This window comes from Trichomonas vaginalis, chromosome V (genome assembly GCF_026262505.1).
Source record: "Trichomonas vaginalis G3 chromosome V, whole genome shotgun sequence".
Lineage (NCBI taxonomy): Eukaryota > Parabasalia > Trichomonadida > Trichomonadidae > Trichomonas > Trichomonas vaginalis.
The window spans coordinates 30,107,115-30,122,584 of record NC_067207.1 but is presented as its reverse complement, the minus strand read 5'-3'; the positions used below and the strand labels follow the sequence as shown (position 1 = coordinate 30,122,584).

The window sequence follows — 15,470 nt, the reverse complement described above, 5'->3', positions numbered from 1 at the left end:
TTTAATACGGTTGAGGTGTTGGATTTGGTTGCCAACTAGACTGTGGTGCAGGTTCAGGCTGTTGTATAACAGGAGCTTGTTCTTCTGGTTCAGGGTCTTTAGGTATAATACCAACGAACTGACCTACCCTTTTACCAATATTTTTGACACCGTTCCAAATTCCTCTTCCTACGGTTTTTATTCCATTCCATATACCTCTTCCAACATTTCGAAAGAAGTTTCCTATCTTACTGAAGAAACCCATTTTACTATATGTAAAAATCTAATGTCCGCCTAGTCTTTTGCGTTTCCTGTTGAGTTCCATAGCATTCTTTAACTGGAGCTCATACATTCTGTTTCTCCTCTGGTAGAAAACATATTCTGGGTCAACTCCTGTGTTCGCGTCATCTGCATAAAGTTGTTTATATCCCACTTCAGGGTTTGTATAAAACTCTTTCCATCTCATATTTGCATACCATGGTGGCAAACCTAACGCAGCGTCATTTGACATGGCAGTTTGCATTTGTACATCTGTTGGCACTTGACCATAGTTTGCCATTGCAGTTTGTATTCTAACTTCATTTGGAATATTCTCTGGGTTTGGTTGTCCAGGTTGCTGTGCATTCGCTAAGTTCTGTGCGTCCATTTAATATTAGATAAAAATATCTCTTACGAGTACATATACTGAACATTTGCAGGCATTGGTTCATCTTCATATTCTCTATATCTTTCTGCCACGTCAAATAAATAAATGACACAATGGAAAAAACCTAAAACAAGTAGTCCTATTTCAAACCACATTTACTTACTAATAAAATTTCTTTGTTATGACACTTTCTCCGGTTTATAGGACCTCTCTCATATTCTATCTTGTCATATCTAAACTCATAGTCATGTATGTCCTCTAACCATTTCATGACACTTTCCAAACCACTTTTATCGGATGTAAAGTAAAAGCATGGATGGTTATGTAAAACGTCTAAAGTTTCTAAAGAGTCTCTCAAAGTCCAGTCTACTTGGTATTGAAAATCCCATGTGTTATAGAACGGCGGGTCCACTATAAAGAAAACATTTTCCTTGTCTTTATATTTTTCATACAACTCTGTCCAATGACATCTCACAAACTCTATACCCTCAATATATTTTTCTATGTCCTCTTTGAAAACATTTGTATAGTTAAGATATAAAACTTTTGACATAAGTGTTTCAATGTCATGAACTCTTATAGAACCACTATATAATAGTCTAGCAGATATACTATCCCAGTCTATATATTCTGCTTTTTTCAAAACCTCTCTCACAATATTTTTGTTATCTAATGGTATACGTTCCATCTTACCTATAGGTATCTTTTCTTTTAACTCTTTCAATATATTGTTTGTGTCTGGTATATGTTTGAGACGGTCCATATAGTTGTCGAAGTCATTGCATATAATCTTTGAGTCTGGGAATATTGTATGGCACAAATGGGATATATAGAAACTTCCACCGAACAAATCTACAAATGTTAGACCATTCGGTAGTTTCTTAAGTTCTCTCAATATAATATCTTTACATCTACTCTTATTTCCAAAGAACGGTAACGGAGGTTTTGTAAAATTCATTTATATATAATAATAAAAATGTTTTTACCCGAAAAGTGACAGAAAAGTGACAAAACATGAAAACATATATAATTTGTGAAAAGCGACACATTATATAATGTTTTCGACCCAGAAGAAGGCTTCTTCCCAGAAGCAATGGAGGAAGAAGAAGAGTCCTCCGAATTCACACCAGAAGACTAACAATTTTCCGAATAAAAACTTCATTTATACTAAACATCTTCGGGGCTAGAGGGCACGAAGTGCCTGGAAGCCCCACTACCTTTTTTTTTTTTTTAATTGATAATGCAATTGATATATAATGGAATATCTTTCCTCCAAAAACTTCAAAAAGAATTAAAATTTTTGAAATTTCATCGAAATATAAAGCAATAGAAAATGCTTGAAAAAACTTAACGGTTAATACTAATATATATGCACCTGAAATCCTCATTGCTACGAAAAAATTTATGAATGAATAATTTGAAAAAGAAATTAGTAAAGTATTTATAACTGTTAATATGCAAAATATTGTGCCTTTATCCTTCTTTTCGGTGTTGAATAACCTTGTTTGTCGAACAATTGATGTAAATACATACATAAATGGAATGCAAATTAAAATTGATGAAGCAAAAAATCCTATGATAACAGCATTATCACATGTCGGATATATTGATAGGTGACACCTTGATTTAATAATACCAGCCACTATGTGATTATCGCTCATTTCAATCAATCAATCAATTAAAAAAAAACCTCCATTTGATAGGCGCAAAAAAGACGAAATCGTAAGTAATCGCTTTGAACTTACCTCCATTGGTTTACACAAGCCTACAAGTATGAGACCAATTGATCATCAACAACAAAATTTCGATGAAAAAAATTACTTTATGTTGCCAGTAGATAGCGAAGATTATATTGGACTTAAAAAACATCAAACAAAAATCTAATCATTAATATAACTTAATTCGTTTTAATTAATAAATGAATTTTAATTATTGTTCATATATTTGTGATTTCATTTAGGGAAGTTCTAATTAACTGTTGGAACCAATCTGATTTGTTATTTTATATAGCGTACAATTATTTAATTTTATTTTAATTCTTTTTGTTGTAAGGAAAATGTTCCTACATCTCCAAAATTTGAATAGTGTACATAGTTTTTTTTAAATAATGAGTTTAGCACTGAATAAAATTCATCAAAAATTCTAACTCGTCCTGGAGGCGCATCCCATGCGCATGTGCAAGATATGTATTCTGATTGAAGAAATAATTTTGGTCGTAGAATGGCGATAGCTGTTGCAAAGAGTCTGGTCGGTCATTTATATTTCTCAAGAATCACATAAGATTCGCAAAGTCCAAACTTTAGTTTAAACATGTATAAAAGACATTATTTAATTATACATGTATAATAAGACTATTCTGTGATTTGTCTATGATATCCTATTTGAGTAATGAAAAATGAAAAATGTCACAAGAATTTATATTTGTAACATTAAATACATATGAAATAGTGTCCCATTACCAATATATTAGGTTTGAGAAACAGAATTAGTTTGTTTGAGGATATTCAGAAGAAGATTATTTTTAATGTCTATCATCTGAGGTATTTGTACAGATATCGTACCCCAGATGAGGAAAGAAGACTTCGAAGATTGTTCTAAACTATCTTCGAAGACTTTAGTCGACAATCAGATGTTGACTGTTGAATTTGTTCCTCATCTGAGGTACTTGTTAAGATATTGTACCTCAGATGAGGAACAGTGACTTCAGAGACTCTTAAGAAAGATCTTTTAAGTCTTTTGTCGACAATCAACATCTGATTGTCAACAAAAGACTTCATTCAGCATCTGATTAGAGAAGAAAGGCTGTTTAAACTCTCTCAAGAAGCCATTAAAGTCTTTGCTCCTCATCTGAATTGCAATATCTCAACAAGTACACCAGATGATGAACAAAAACTTTAATCAAATTGTAATTTGAAACTCTCTTGCATCAGCTAGTTTATCTCACACATATATTATATTGCCACACCATATATATATCATTGCTCAACCATTTAAATAATCATTAACTCATATCTTGAATCTTATATTTTGTGAATCTAGCAAATCTCTCAGATTTTGAATACATTAGTCTATTAACATCATATAGAAACTAAATTTTCATGTTTCAAACCCTTTAACCCGAGTGTTGAATTTTGTTCAAAATCTTTATTATGCAATGAATAAATCTAACTTTATGGTCTGAGACGATAGACATCTTTTAATAATTTTTCTCGAATTTTTGGCGCTAGTTTCAGGTCGAAATTCGAAGTTTTGTCCGATCAAACTGAAAAAATGGCTCACTTTTGGAGATGAAGGTAGGACGATAGGATTTTTTTGGATACCTCTCTTGTTGGAAGTAATTTAATACAAGAAAAAGAATATTTAGATTTTAATAAAACAAGATAATAAAAATAAAAGTTATTGACCTAAGTTGATTTGTGCATAGCCTTCGTTGTATGCAACATAAATGTGGTCGTAGTTGATATCAATGTTCTTAATGTTTCTGAAGCCAGGAACTTCAATCTGTTTGACCATAGCAGCAGAGTGTAAATTCCAAATCTTAACTTTGCCGCCGATGCCACCTGATGCAAAATATGCTTCGTTCTTATCAATCTTAAGTGCGTAGACACCTTTAGAGTGTGCTTTGTATGTGTGAACAACTTCGAACATGCGAGTATCGATTGCCATGATAGTTCCTTTAGAAGTGCCAACAATCAAATGATTCTCCAAGTATGAATAATCCATGCAAATCGGATCTTCTCCTTTAGAGAATTTGACACTTGCTATCATCGCTGATGAATTTGGTAACAAACAATCCCAGAACGTAACATTGCCTTTGCACTGTTCATTAGGGATTTGACCACATGCAAACAAACCACTTCCTTTGACAAAACTCATGCATGTGATTTTGTCTGACCATGTATCATAATCAGCAAATAAATTTCGACCTTGTTCATTAGAGTAAAATGAATAAATTCTCGCGGTTGAGTCATATCCTGCTCCAAACATAGTTCCATCGTTTGAAATGGACAATGAATTGATCTGTCCATCACATTTCGGTTCGAAAAATGTTAGTTTAGAAGGATCATGATAATTTCTCGAATAAATTTCTCCATTTTTATCTGCAATTATTGCGAAATCTTCTCTTGGATGACTGATGATTATTCTTGGATTTTGTGGTTCTTTTCTTTCTTTAAATCTAGAGAAATCATCATCAGTAATCAACGGATTATGTTTATCAGAAGGAAGTTCGAATCTTGTCATCTTCATGTCTCCTGTCAATGAAATAATTTTATTTCTTGACATTATGTTTCTTATTCCATGTTTTACGTCTTTATCGACTAATCCTTGTTGTGTTGCAATCATGATTTTGTTTCCTGACTTATTAGAAGCGATTGAGAAAACTTCGGACTTGAATTTCTCAGAGATTTTGTCTTTGACGTTGATATTCATCATGACTAATCTTTCTTTAGGCAAAATTGAGGAATTCGAGAATTTATTGACCAAATTCTTGCAGAAACTAGAAATGACCGATTTCTTGTCATTGTTTAACAAGAAACTATACAATGAATTAACTTCGTCGTTTCCATAATCAATCTCATCCAAATTAGTCAACCATCTAATAACAGTTGAAGAAAGAATCGCGTATTGGAACAACTGCATGTAAATGTCTTTGATTTTACAAAGGAATTGATACATTTTTTCAAATTCTTCGCTGTTTACATGCAACTTTTGGACCTGAGAAACAAAAGTATCATGTAACAAAAAGTCCAATAAAGAATGAGCAAAGATTTTGAAGCCTGCTTCATCTTCAATTGACTGTGATTTGCAACTTAATTTAGAATTACTTGATTCTAAAATATAAGTCAAAAATGAACCGGATTGAGTATCTTCCAATTGTTCATTTTTGATTTCTTCCAAAGTACAGTTATCTATCTTCAATTCTTCATCGAATTCTTCAGGGAAACTTGTTAAGTTCGTCAAATCCAAACTCAACAACAAATTCATCATTTTGTTCTTTTGATAGAAGAAAGCGAACATGAACAAAGCAGTGCAAATTGATGCAATAATGAAATGGGACGAATCAGTTTTGCTGATATCAACAATTTTCGCATTAACAAAAGTAATAATTATATGAGCAGTTTGTGCTAATTGCGAAATTTGTTGCGGAGAAATATGGAAAGAAAGCATTTGATCAGGAATCAAAGAAATTGATCTGCAAAGATGATGTATATAGAATAATTTGTCTGTATCTGATGTCATCAACATAATTCTCCTGTAAATGAAACATCTTCTCTTGCAGGATCTCAATAAATAATCAGATAATTGGTGGATCATCGATTTCGTTTGATCTCCAACAGAATTTATTTCAGGGAGAATTTGGAAAATGTTGGGGACATCTTTCAAATCCATACCATATTTAGTTTCGAGGAAATATTCAAGTCTGTATCTGCAAATGTTGAAAAGAATGATTTCATTAAACCAATTGTCAACAAGAGAACTTTCGAGAGCTGTTTCTTGTGGCTTATTCTCTTTCTTTTCTTCTTCCTCATCGTAGTAATAATCTGAAGAATATTCATCGGAATAATACTCTTTTTTGTCGTCATCTTTCTTTGTTTCTGTTTGTGGCTTTTCGTCTTCAGATGAATCAGAATAATCATCATCGAAATCATCAAAGCCTCCTCCTGTATATCCAAATGGATCGTTGTTAAATGATTCACTTTCTTCTTCTTTGTTTGAGTCACTTTTTGGTTCCTCATCTTTCACTTCACTTTTGACTTCTTCTTCAACTTTAATTTCTTCTTTGACTTCTTCTTTTACTTGACCTAATTTTGTGTGTTTTCTGTGGTGATGGCCTTGTAAATTACTGGTTGGTTTTGTGGCTAAAATTGAGGATTTCTTGTGTGATAATTGGCCACTTTTCATTTTAAGGTTATCACTTGTAAATGAGCTATCATCTTCATCTGAAGAAGTGTCACTTTTTCCTTTTTTAGGGAGAATTTTTGGCAAATAATTTTGGGAGAAAGAGTGAACTGACTTTAAGAATTTTATGTCAGTTTTAGAAGAATTTGCAGAAATTGCGTGCAAAGATTCGAAATCTCTTGACAGAGATTTTTGCATTTGCATTGTATCTGGTCCTTCTTGGTACTCAGTTGCTTCAACAGGAAGAATTGTATCTCCGTAGTAAGGAAGATACTGAACAGCCAAAAAGATATTACCAATGTAAAAAGCAGACTTCAAATAGTCACTTTTCATTGAAATTGTTGTATTCAATGATTCGCAGAGGTTAAATCTCATATCACCATAATGGGATGATTCTGGGAAGAAGTAACCTGGTACTGCTTGTGTCATTCTTGGTGCCAATTCAATTGGATTCGAGTTATCAATTATGTGTTCGAAAAATTCTTTGGCGGCAAAATCTTCTCTTTCTAAACATCTCGGAATAAAAGCTTCGTTAATTATTTGTTTCAAGTTTTCTCCACAAATATAATCACTATTGTTGACATCAACTTTGTTGTTGTCATCTAAACATCTGCATGCTAAATATGCCAATGTATAAGAACCTAAGTTTTTCAGTAAAACACGAACACATGATCCTATTTGGCCGGCCAAATAAAACATAGCAGCAGCAATATGATAATCATGTTTTCCGAGAGCTGAATAAGCATTTTTCTCAGCACTTTTCTGGTTCTTTTGCAAGTCAAAGTTTCTTACAAAGAATTGGGCTCTTGTATCATCACCTGCCTTAGAAAACAATCTCTGCAAAATCTTAAATCTTTTGCCAAGAGTTAACAATAAAATTGACAAATAACGTGCTTGTTCAAAAACGTTAACCGCCAAAGGAGTCAAAAATTCAAAAATATCCTTCAAATCCTTGCACCAGAATATGCAACCGCTTTTCTCGACATTTTCCCATGATGTTAAATCGAGAGTTTTCATGAGTTGCATTTGACAATAAGTCTGGTAACCGAGGATGATTGCGTCGAAAGGAAGAATTGTTTTTTCTTCAAGTAAAACAGCTCTTGAAACAACTTGTGCTCTTTTTTCAAGTGCCATTATATCAGGTCTTTGCAAGTTCATTAAGTTCTTGACTAATCTTATTAATTGTTCTTTTTGTTTGTCACCGCAATCCAAAGGATTTTCGTTTTCAAGTTTTTGGACGAGTTCTTCTTCCAATTTCGAAATTTTTTCATCAGAAATGTTGAAATCGAAACCTTCTTCAGGCATTTTGAGCAAATTCTTCGTGTACATGCCCAAATTATCAGGAAGATTGTAGTTTTCATTGAGAAAATCAAGCATCGAATAAACCAAATTCAATCTTCCAGAAGAAGCCAAAGGAAACATTGTCATTGGATGGAAATCTGAAGGAGATCTTGCTCTTATTGCCAATCTATGATGAATTGTTCTGACTTTCTTCAATTGTATCGAATAAAAGAAAGAATCCATGAATTTAGTGAACGCTGTTATCTTTGTGTCACTGGCAACAATCAAGATACCATCAAGACTCCATTCAATTGCATTTATACAGTCCATTTCACAACTTGCAACGAATTCCCAGTCACTATGTGTATCAGGAAATGTCGATCTCTGTCTTATGGAATGATACAAGTTGAGAAATGTTTTTCCTGTGTGTACTTCATCACGTGTGACAACAGCTATCAAACCTGTTGGAATACATGCGGCTGTCAATGGTTCATGGGTCATTTCGATCTTTTGAATCAACTCGAAATCGACTTTTTGTGAGGAATGTCGCCATGTAATGTACATATGCTTTTTTGTGATGATAAACAGGAAACCAGGATGTGCAAAGTCAAGAGCAACAATCTGTTCATCAATGTGACATACTTTCTTAACAGAAACTTGGAATGGAGATGTAGATTCCATGATTGTCGTGTAAACATCATTATTTTGGTCGGCAAAGAAATATATGGTGGCGCCCGGTAATGGGAATAATGTGGATATATACGCTTGAGCACCAAATGTATATTTGTTCGTAAATTTCTTCAAAAGTGACACAGTGTCACTTTTGTTGTCGAAATGGAGGATATAAAGGGTATTAGGGAGTAACATTATGAATAGAGAGCCGGAATTCATGGTAGTGCAATATCTAAAGTCAATGACTTCGTTAATTGGGTTGTTGTTCTCTCCTTCTGTGATTTGGGGCGAATTCCAGATTAATTTCGCTTTAAGAAGAGGAGCAGCATCGATAGGAACATCGATTGAGTAGAATTTTGATCCGTTAAATGCAAATAACTGTCTGTCAATGCCATTCCAGTCTCCTGCAATGATTTTCGAATCAATTTTACTTCCGAACTTGGTTAAAACAGTAGGATCGTATACATCTGTATCATCGTACTTCCAGATTAAAGCTAAGCCGTCTGTATCCATTGTAACCATGAGAGGTTTAGTTTGATGGATACGAATCGAGCTGATCGGATGGGAATGGCCTTGTGAGCGACCAACAACTTGTACTCTGTCGTCTGGTAACGAAACATCGACGTTCTCAATCATATTTGTCTTCTGATCTTGTAAAATCAAAGAAATAGATCGTGGACGGCCAATGAATGTCTCATCGTTGAGATGTGCGAATTCGCTTTCGAGCGTACAAACTGCAAACATTTTCGTGTAATTTCCCGGATAAATTTGTCCGGAAACTTTTATACGCTTTATACAGTTGAGTTTTGGTGTTCTACGTACTGACGTGCTGATGCCTGAGAGTTCCCAGAGATTTATGTAGTTTTCGTTGTTTTTTGAGTCGCATGTCAATAACCAGCTAACATTTCGCTTTAATTCTTGATTGGATGCGATATCTGCTTCACGGTTGTTTAAATCTTTGAGAGGTAAGTGGCCTGTTCCAAAGGCGTAGTTATCGACACTGATACTCGATTTATGCTGCGGATCTTGAGCATTATTCTTGATCATTCTTGAAGATGTAGTAATAAACGTTGCGGATATCGTTCCGTATTGGCTTGGGATGGCTGCAACCACATTAAATGACAATTGTTCATTTACGCCTGTTTCTGTCCAAATTCTAACGACATTATCTTCCGCTAATGTAAGGAAAGAGCATCTTTCGTGAATTTGATCAGAAGTACGCCAATGAATTGTTGTAACTTGAGATGGGTGATTTAATGGAATTCTACGTAATTTATGTCTATCGCCAGCGGTTTTATGCCATATAAACACTTCTTTTGATGATTTTTGTAATGTTAAAATGAATCTTGAATCTCTACTAAAGGAACAGAACGAAATTGGAACAGGATCTTCGAATGTTGGTTCGTATTCTTTAGTTTCGATGTTTTTCATCAATGTATAAATCTGAAATTTCTCTGCTGCGACACAGAATTGAACATCAGTAATTGACCAGGACATGCAAACGCCTGGAGAAGACAATTGGATTTTGTGTGTTTGTTTCCAAGTGCCATCTATCGGATCCCAAATGATTAGCTCGCGTGTATTTGAACATGAAGATAATCTTCCGGAAAACGGAGCCCAGGCGACGCATGTAACAACTGAATTATTACTATGTCCATCAAGAGTTGATATGACGTTAAGAGATGTTGATGCTATGACAACTAAATGAGAAGAGCCATACGCAATAACAAGTTGTCCATGATAATAAGTCATACCAATACAATTTATGAAGTTTCCATTACTTGCACCTGAATTCAGATACTTCTGCTGGATCTTAGCTGGATTATCTGACATTCTTGAGGCGCAAAAATCGATCGTCAAAAATTGAGATAAAAAGGTGACCACAGATTTTACTCATTTTACTTGGGATTGAAATATTTTCTTTTTAGAAACAAAACCACAAGTACATGAACATTTGAAATGGCGAAGAGATTCGAGCAGAAGTGAATCAATTGTCAATATTGAAATGGATTATATTGATCTATACCTTGGATTACTTATCCAAGTATATGTTAAATGGTGTGGATGCATATTTTTGTTATAGTCATAAAAAAATATGGACAATTGTTTAAGGGTCCACTGTAAAAATTGAAAGTCTCTCAAAATTGAGAGGCGATTTGCAAATAATCGTTATCATCTTTTTTCGAAAATCCACTTTTCCTAGTGTTCTGATTAATATTTTGTGAATGGAATAATGAAGTATATGTTTTTGTAAGATGGTAATATATTCTATCACTTCAAATCGGATAAAAATTGCAAAATCGGCGAGTTTTATAAGAACATGATTTTTTCGAATTTTTTCGCTTTTGGATGCGTGTTTTGAAAAATAGATATTTTCGAATTTTGATTTTATCTTAAGTATAAGTTTTATATTAGGAATTTTTTTGACCTATTTCCAATCATTAATTCCGATGTTTTTTTAGGAATTTATTTGAGAAGAAATTAGGAATTTCGCTTTTATGCTATTACAAACTAATATTATGATGCATGTAGTTTATATTCATTGAGGCCAATGCCGGGATATCTTGCATTAAAAAAAAATTCAAAGAATTGACAATTAGATAGCACAAATTTAATTCTCTAGACAAAGTATTATTGCTTATATATTCAAAACATTATCCTTAGTTTTGATATGTTGGCCAAAATTTTCGTGTTATTTTTTGTGTTTAAGCATAAATTATGTATTTACTTATGAAGGATAAGCATTTTATTCATTGTCATAAATATGCACCATAACAAATTGATAAAATTTTAAAAAATTGTGTATTTTAGCGGGTATTATTTTGGCCAATGCCCGTTGTTACAAGATTTAATATTAACCATATCAATAGCAGACTCAATGTAAAAATTTAGATATATTTTTTTTTTTCATTATTCAAACTTTGATAAAGTTTAGTATAATGAATGATTTTGTTTCGTGTATGATACAGAAATGAAAAGCTTAATTAATATTATTTTGCATTTTTTCAAGAATGTTAGAGTATATCTACATTAAAAAATCAGATTCGAACTGCGATACTGCATCAAATTGATGCATATCTGATAAGGATCTCAAAAGAGTAAAGTTAATTTTTTTGAGTTTTTTTAAGTTTTGGGCCTTAGTAAAACACCATCTCGAGCAATATTTTTGGGACGACGATAGGCCTTATTTGGCCTTTTGTTAACAATTTGACGAATTATACGATAATAGTTTGATATTATGTCGAAAATTGTAGATACTATGAAAATCATATCACAAGGTTTTCTAAAAAGTCAAAAAAAGTTAATTTTTCTTTTTATTCAAAATATAGTATAAAATTTACTTGGATTGTTGCAAAAAAGAACAAAATTATTCATTTATATCTTGAAGAGTTGAAAATCCGTCTTCAGTATTGTAAGTATTTATAGTATCAGTCTGATTGAAAACAATATCATTTTTGAGCGATATTACAACTGTAAAAAGCAATTAAATACAATTATTGACTCGTGTTTGAGCAAGATCAAAGCTACTTTTGAGCATATGGCAATATCCCTGAATGAATTTAAAGATGAATTCAAATAAACATGAGTGCATCGATTAGATTTATGCACATTTTCACTCTCATTTTGATATAACCTTGTAAAAACTATTTTAGTAAATCAACTATTTCTTGATGACCACTTTCGGCTGCAATATCTTTGGCATTCATTCGTTTGCTTCTACTATCTTTGTAAAGATGTTTTAGAGCACTGTGTTGAATAAGTAGTTTCGTAACTGAAATACTGTTATATAAGCTGCAATACATTAGTGCAGAATATCCTAAATCACTCTTTAAATTGAGATCTGCACCTTTTTCAATAAGAATTTTTGCGATTTCTGTATTGCCCAAAATAGAAGATATCATAAGAGGAGTTTCACTTTGGTTGTCACTCAAATTTAAGTTAATATCTTTGAAATTACATAAATAACTAACAAATGAAGGTATTTCAAAATGAATTGATGCACGAAGTGCTGTGGACTTGAAGTCATCTTGGTCATTAATCGTTTCATTATTTCCTAATTTATAAATAAAGAATTTCATGTTGTAACACTCGGCACATCTCAAGAAAGGGAATTCTGCTGAATATTTATCAATCAAATAATATGCAATTTCGTCATTATGGCATTGTATGGCTTTTAATAATGAGTTAGAAATGATTTCAGGATTTTCACCAATTTTTTGTTCAACAATTTGGAAAATTTCGAAATCTCCTCCAATAGATGCATATTCGAGTGTATAATTATCAATTTTTGCATCTTTAAGTATAAGACTCTTAAAGCAACTAACAGAACCTAGCATCGCGCAATAGTTTAAATAAGATTTGTGTGCATGTGTTGCATTTGGGTTGAATTGTGATGATTTGTTATTAACATATTCTAAAAAGCCATTAACATCATCATTAACGAAATATTTAATTGGAATTTTATTGAACTTGTTGAGAATTTTCTCGATATCAATATTTTGATTTCTTTTCGGATCATTCATATCAAATTTATAATATTTCTCTAGTGCATCCTTTAAAGTTTTGTTTTCAGTTATGATTTCTTGATTACTTTTTATGAATTCTTGGTTAAAGTATGAAATTATTAAGTTAAAATACAATTTCAATCTTGATTCTCTGTATTTAGATGCACAAATGATTATTCTTAGTATTTGCTTGTTACCAATAGAGTATATCTCTTTGCATTGATTAATTTTTTCAGAAAGTACTTTGAAACTCTCTTCATTTATATCAAATATCATATCAGTCATTTCAATGTATTGACCATATTGTTCTGTCAGCTGATCATTATCATTCAAATTCATAGCAAAGATAAAAAATGTCAAATTTTGTTTGGCTCCATAAAATATTCAATTTATTGGATAGTTTAAGTGATTCAATCTCGAAATACAAATATCGTAAGAAGAAATATCCTATAGTAACATGTACCCATATGAACTAATGCATATAATCAGGATATTTATACTGAATTAATGTAAATACATCCTGTGAAAAAATGAAACTTAGGTCCCACAAAATTTATCAAATTGAAACTTCAAAATTTTGCTGCACCATATGCATTTGATGTGTTTCTAGAACACTGCAATTTTTAAACATTTAATTCTATTAAAAAAGCTTTGATTTCAACATTCAACATGATTATATCATCAATTGAATAATAAATCTGCTTGTTGCACCATAATATGTAATTTCTTAATGATTGTAGAATGTGTATCAGGTAGAAACATGATTAATCAGTTATTTCACCATAAATTTAAAACAAAAATCATTATACTGATGAAAAATATAACGGATAAGGCTAATTAGATCTAGAGTTTATAAAATAAAATAAAGAAAAAGAAAAAATAATAAAATTTTAAAACAAATTATACTTCAAAGTCCAACCTTCATCTTGAGAAGTTCGATTGTAATTGTAAGTGGAATATGCTTGATTCCTTGGTAATAAGCGAATGTCCAGCACTGTGGGATAGTTTGATTGTAATGGATAACTCCTGATGGATAAGAGAGCATAGCAGCAGCTGGAATGTAGCAAAGTTGGAGGATAACGTTGAAAAAGATTCGAATATATTTATCATCAACGAGTATGTTGACGTAATTAGTGTAGAAAGTACCAAATGTCTTCTTTGAAACGTTGAATATGAAACCTTTGCAGTAGTTGAGAAGCAAATTGCAGTAAAGTGCGTAGATAATGAACTTAATATTGCCTGTTGCAAAGACTTCACGAACTTCTTCGTATTTCTTGAGAGAGAAGATTGGGCAGAGTATAAGATGGAGGAGGAAGAAGCTGCATGGCGTTAAGAGAAGTGTGAATAATACTGGTTTATCCTTCTTGATTGAAGCAAGGAATGGAATTTTAACATAGATCAGGGTAGCTATTTCTTTTGTAATTGCGAATGTTCCTTTTTTGATTGTGTCATGCCAGAATTTGCCTGAAATGAAGAATAAGAATGGAAATGTATGATATCTAAATATCCTCATGAAGAAAAAGGCAACAGCAGCACCTGTGAATTCAACAAAGAATAATTTAACCCACTTCTTATAGAGAGCACTATTATGCTCTTTTACTATCACTTTTACTATCACTTTCGATATAATTGAATGATCGGGAAAAAATATGGATATCATAAATCAGGCATTTTGATCTTAAATTATGATTGGATGTTATCAGAATTTTTGAGACAAATTTGTGATGTTTACATTAGGACACTGCAATTAAATATGGTAACACACAATTAAAATGCTCCTACATTTGGTATATTAAGCTGACGCGCCCGAAGGGCTAGCGCTGCCGCCGGAGGCCCGAATTTTTTTGAAAAAAAAATTATTACCAGTTGAGTTTCCCAGATTTTAATGGTTTTAACTAGAAACGACCACTTTACGGTATATATTGACAGCACAAATGTTATTATGAAATTAAACAAAAAGAGACTTTTTTTCACAATGGTCACCTTCAGGTAAGGATGCAGACTTGGCAATTCTGAGGTCATTTTGGCAATTCTTAAAAAATTTCCGGCGAAATTGGCGTCCGAAGGGCGCCAATTTCGCCCAATATGATACATATATCATAGTTATAAGTATTTGGTTTTAGGACCTATTTTTTTCTCCTTTTTCTTCATTTTATTTTTGATTATATTGTATTTTAATTTCTATGTGAAAAATAAATCACACTCTGTTCATTTTGATGAGAGCCCTCTGCTATATTTTGTGAGCAGTTAAAAGAATTATTTTAAAAAATTATTCGAAATATAATAACCGAAATGCATTATCTTATTGAGAATTGAATATTACTTCAACAAATGTATCATATTCACAAAAGAACTCCACAAAATAGTTCAAATTATTAATATTATTCCAAAATAATCAAAAATTTACATAATAATTCATGTAAGAAGGCCATCTCAGATGTGAGAAAGAATTTAGTCTTAAATTCATGTTGACTAAACGAAACAAT

The 15,470-nt window shown here is 32.2% G+C and overlaps 5 protein-coding genes across 5 annotated transcripts, besides 1 other annotated feature; all 5 read right to left on the bottom strand.

Moving 5' to 3' along the window:
• Position 1: 1 nt before the first annotated feature.
• TVAGG3_0428800 (serine threonine-protein phosphatase family) lies at positions 2-244 on the bottom strand (the record flags this gene model as incomplete). The annotated part of the gene is made up of 1 exon (XM_051233711.1): positions 2-244. The coding sequence occupies one exon, from the start codon at positions 242-244 to the stop codon at positions 2-4; it is 243 nt and encodes an 80-aa protein (XP_051103441.1).
• Positions 245-262: 18 nt separating this feature from the next.
• TVAGG3_0428790 (uncharacterized protein) lies at positions 263-538 on the bottom strand (the record flags this gene model as incomplete). Its single annotated transcript, XM_051233710.1, has 1 exon — positions 263-538. One exon carries the CDS (start codon positions 536-538, stop codon positions 263-265), a length of 276 nt encoding a protein of 91 aa, XP_051103440.1.
• A 3,425-nt stretch (positions 539-3,963) lies between these two features.
• TVAGG3_0428780 (Rabconnectin-related family) lies at positions 3,964-10,332 on the bottom strand (the record flags this gene model as incomplete). The annotated part of the gene is made up of 1 exon (XM_001327502.1): positions 4,022-10,312. The coding sequence occupies one exon, from the start codon at positions 10,310-10,312 to the stop codon at positions 4,022-4,024; it is 6,291 nt and encodes a 2,096-aa protein (XP_001327537.1).
• A 258-nt stretch (positions 10,333-10,590) lies between these two features.
• Positions 10,591-11,675: a mobile genetic element.
• Positions 11,676-11,819: 144 nt separating this feature from the next.
• On the bottom strand, positions 11,820-13,407 carry TVAGG3_0428760 (EP4 subtype prostaglandin E2 receptor binding; the record flags this gene model as incomplete). Its single annotated transcript, XM_001327501.1, has 1 exon — positions 12,124-13,002. The coding sequence occupies one exon, from the start codon at positions 13,000-13,002 to the stop codon at positions 12,124-12,126; it is 879 nt and encodes a 292-aa protein (XP_001327536.1).
• Positions 13,408-13,815: 408 nt separating this feature from the next.
• Positions 13,816-14,601, bottom strand: TVAGG3_0428750 (uncharacterized protein; the record flags this gene model as incomplete). Its single annotated transcript, XM_001327500.1, has 1 exon — positions 13,892-14,497. One exon carries the CDS (start codon positions 14,495-14,497, stop codon positions 13,892-13,894), a length of 606 nt encoding a protein of 201 aa, XP_001327535.1.
• Between the last annotated feature and the right edge of the window lie 869 nt (positions 14,602-15,470).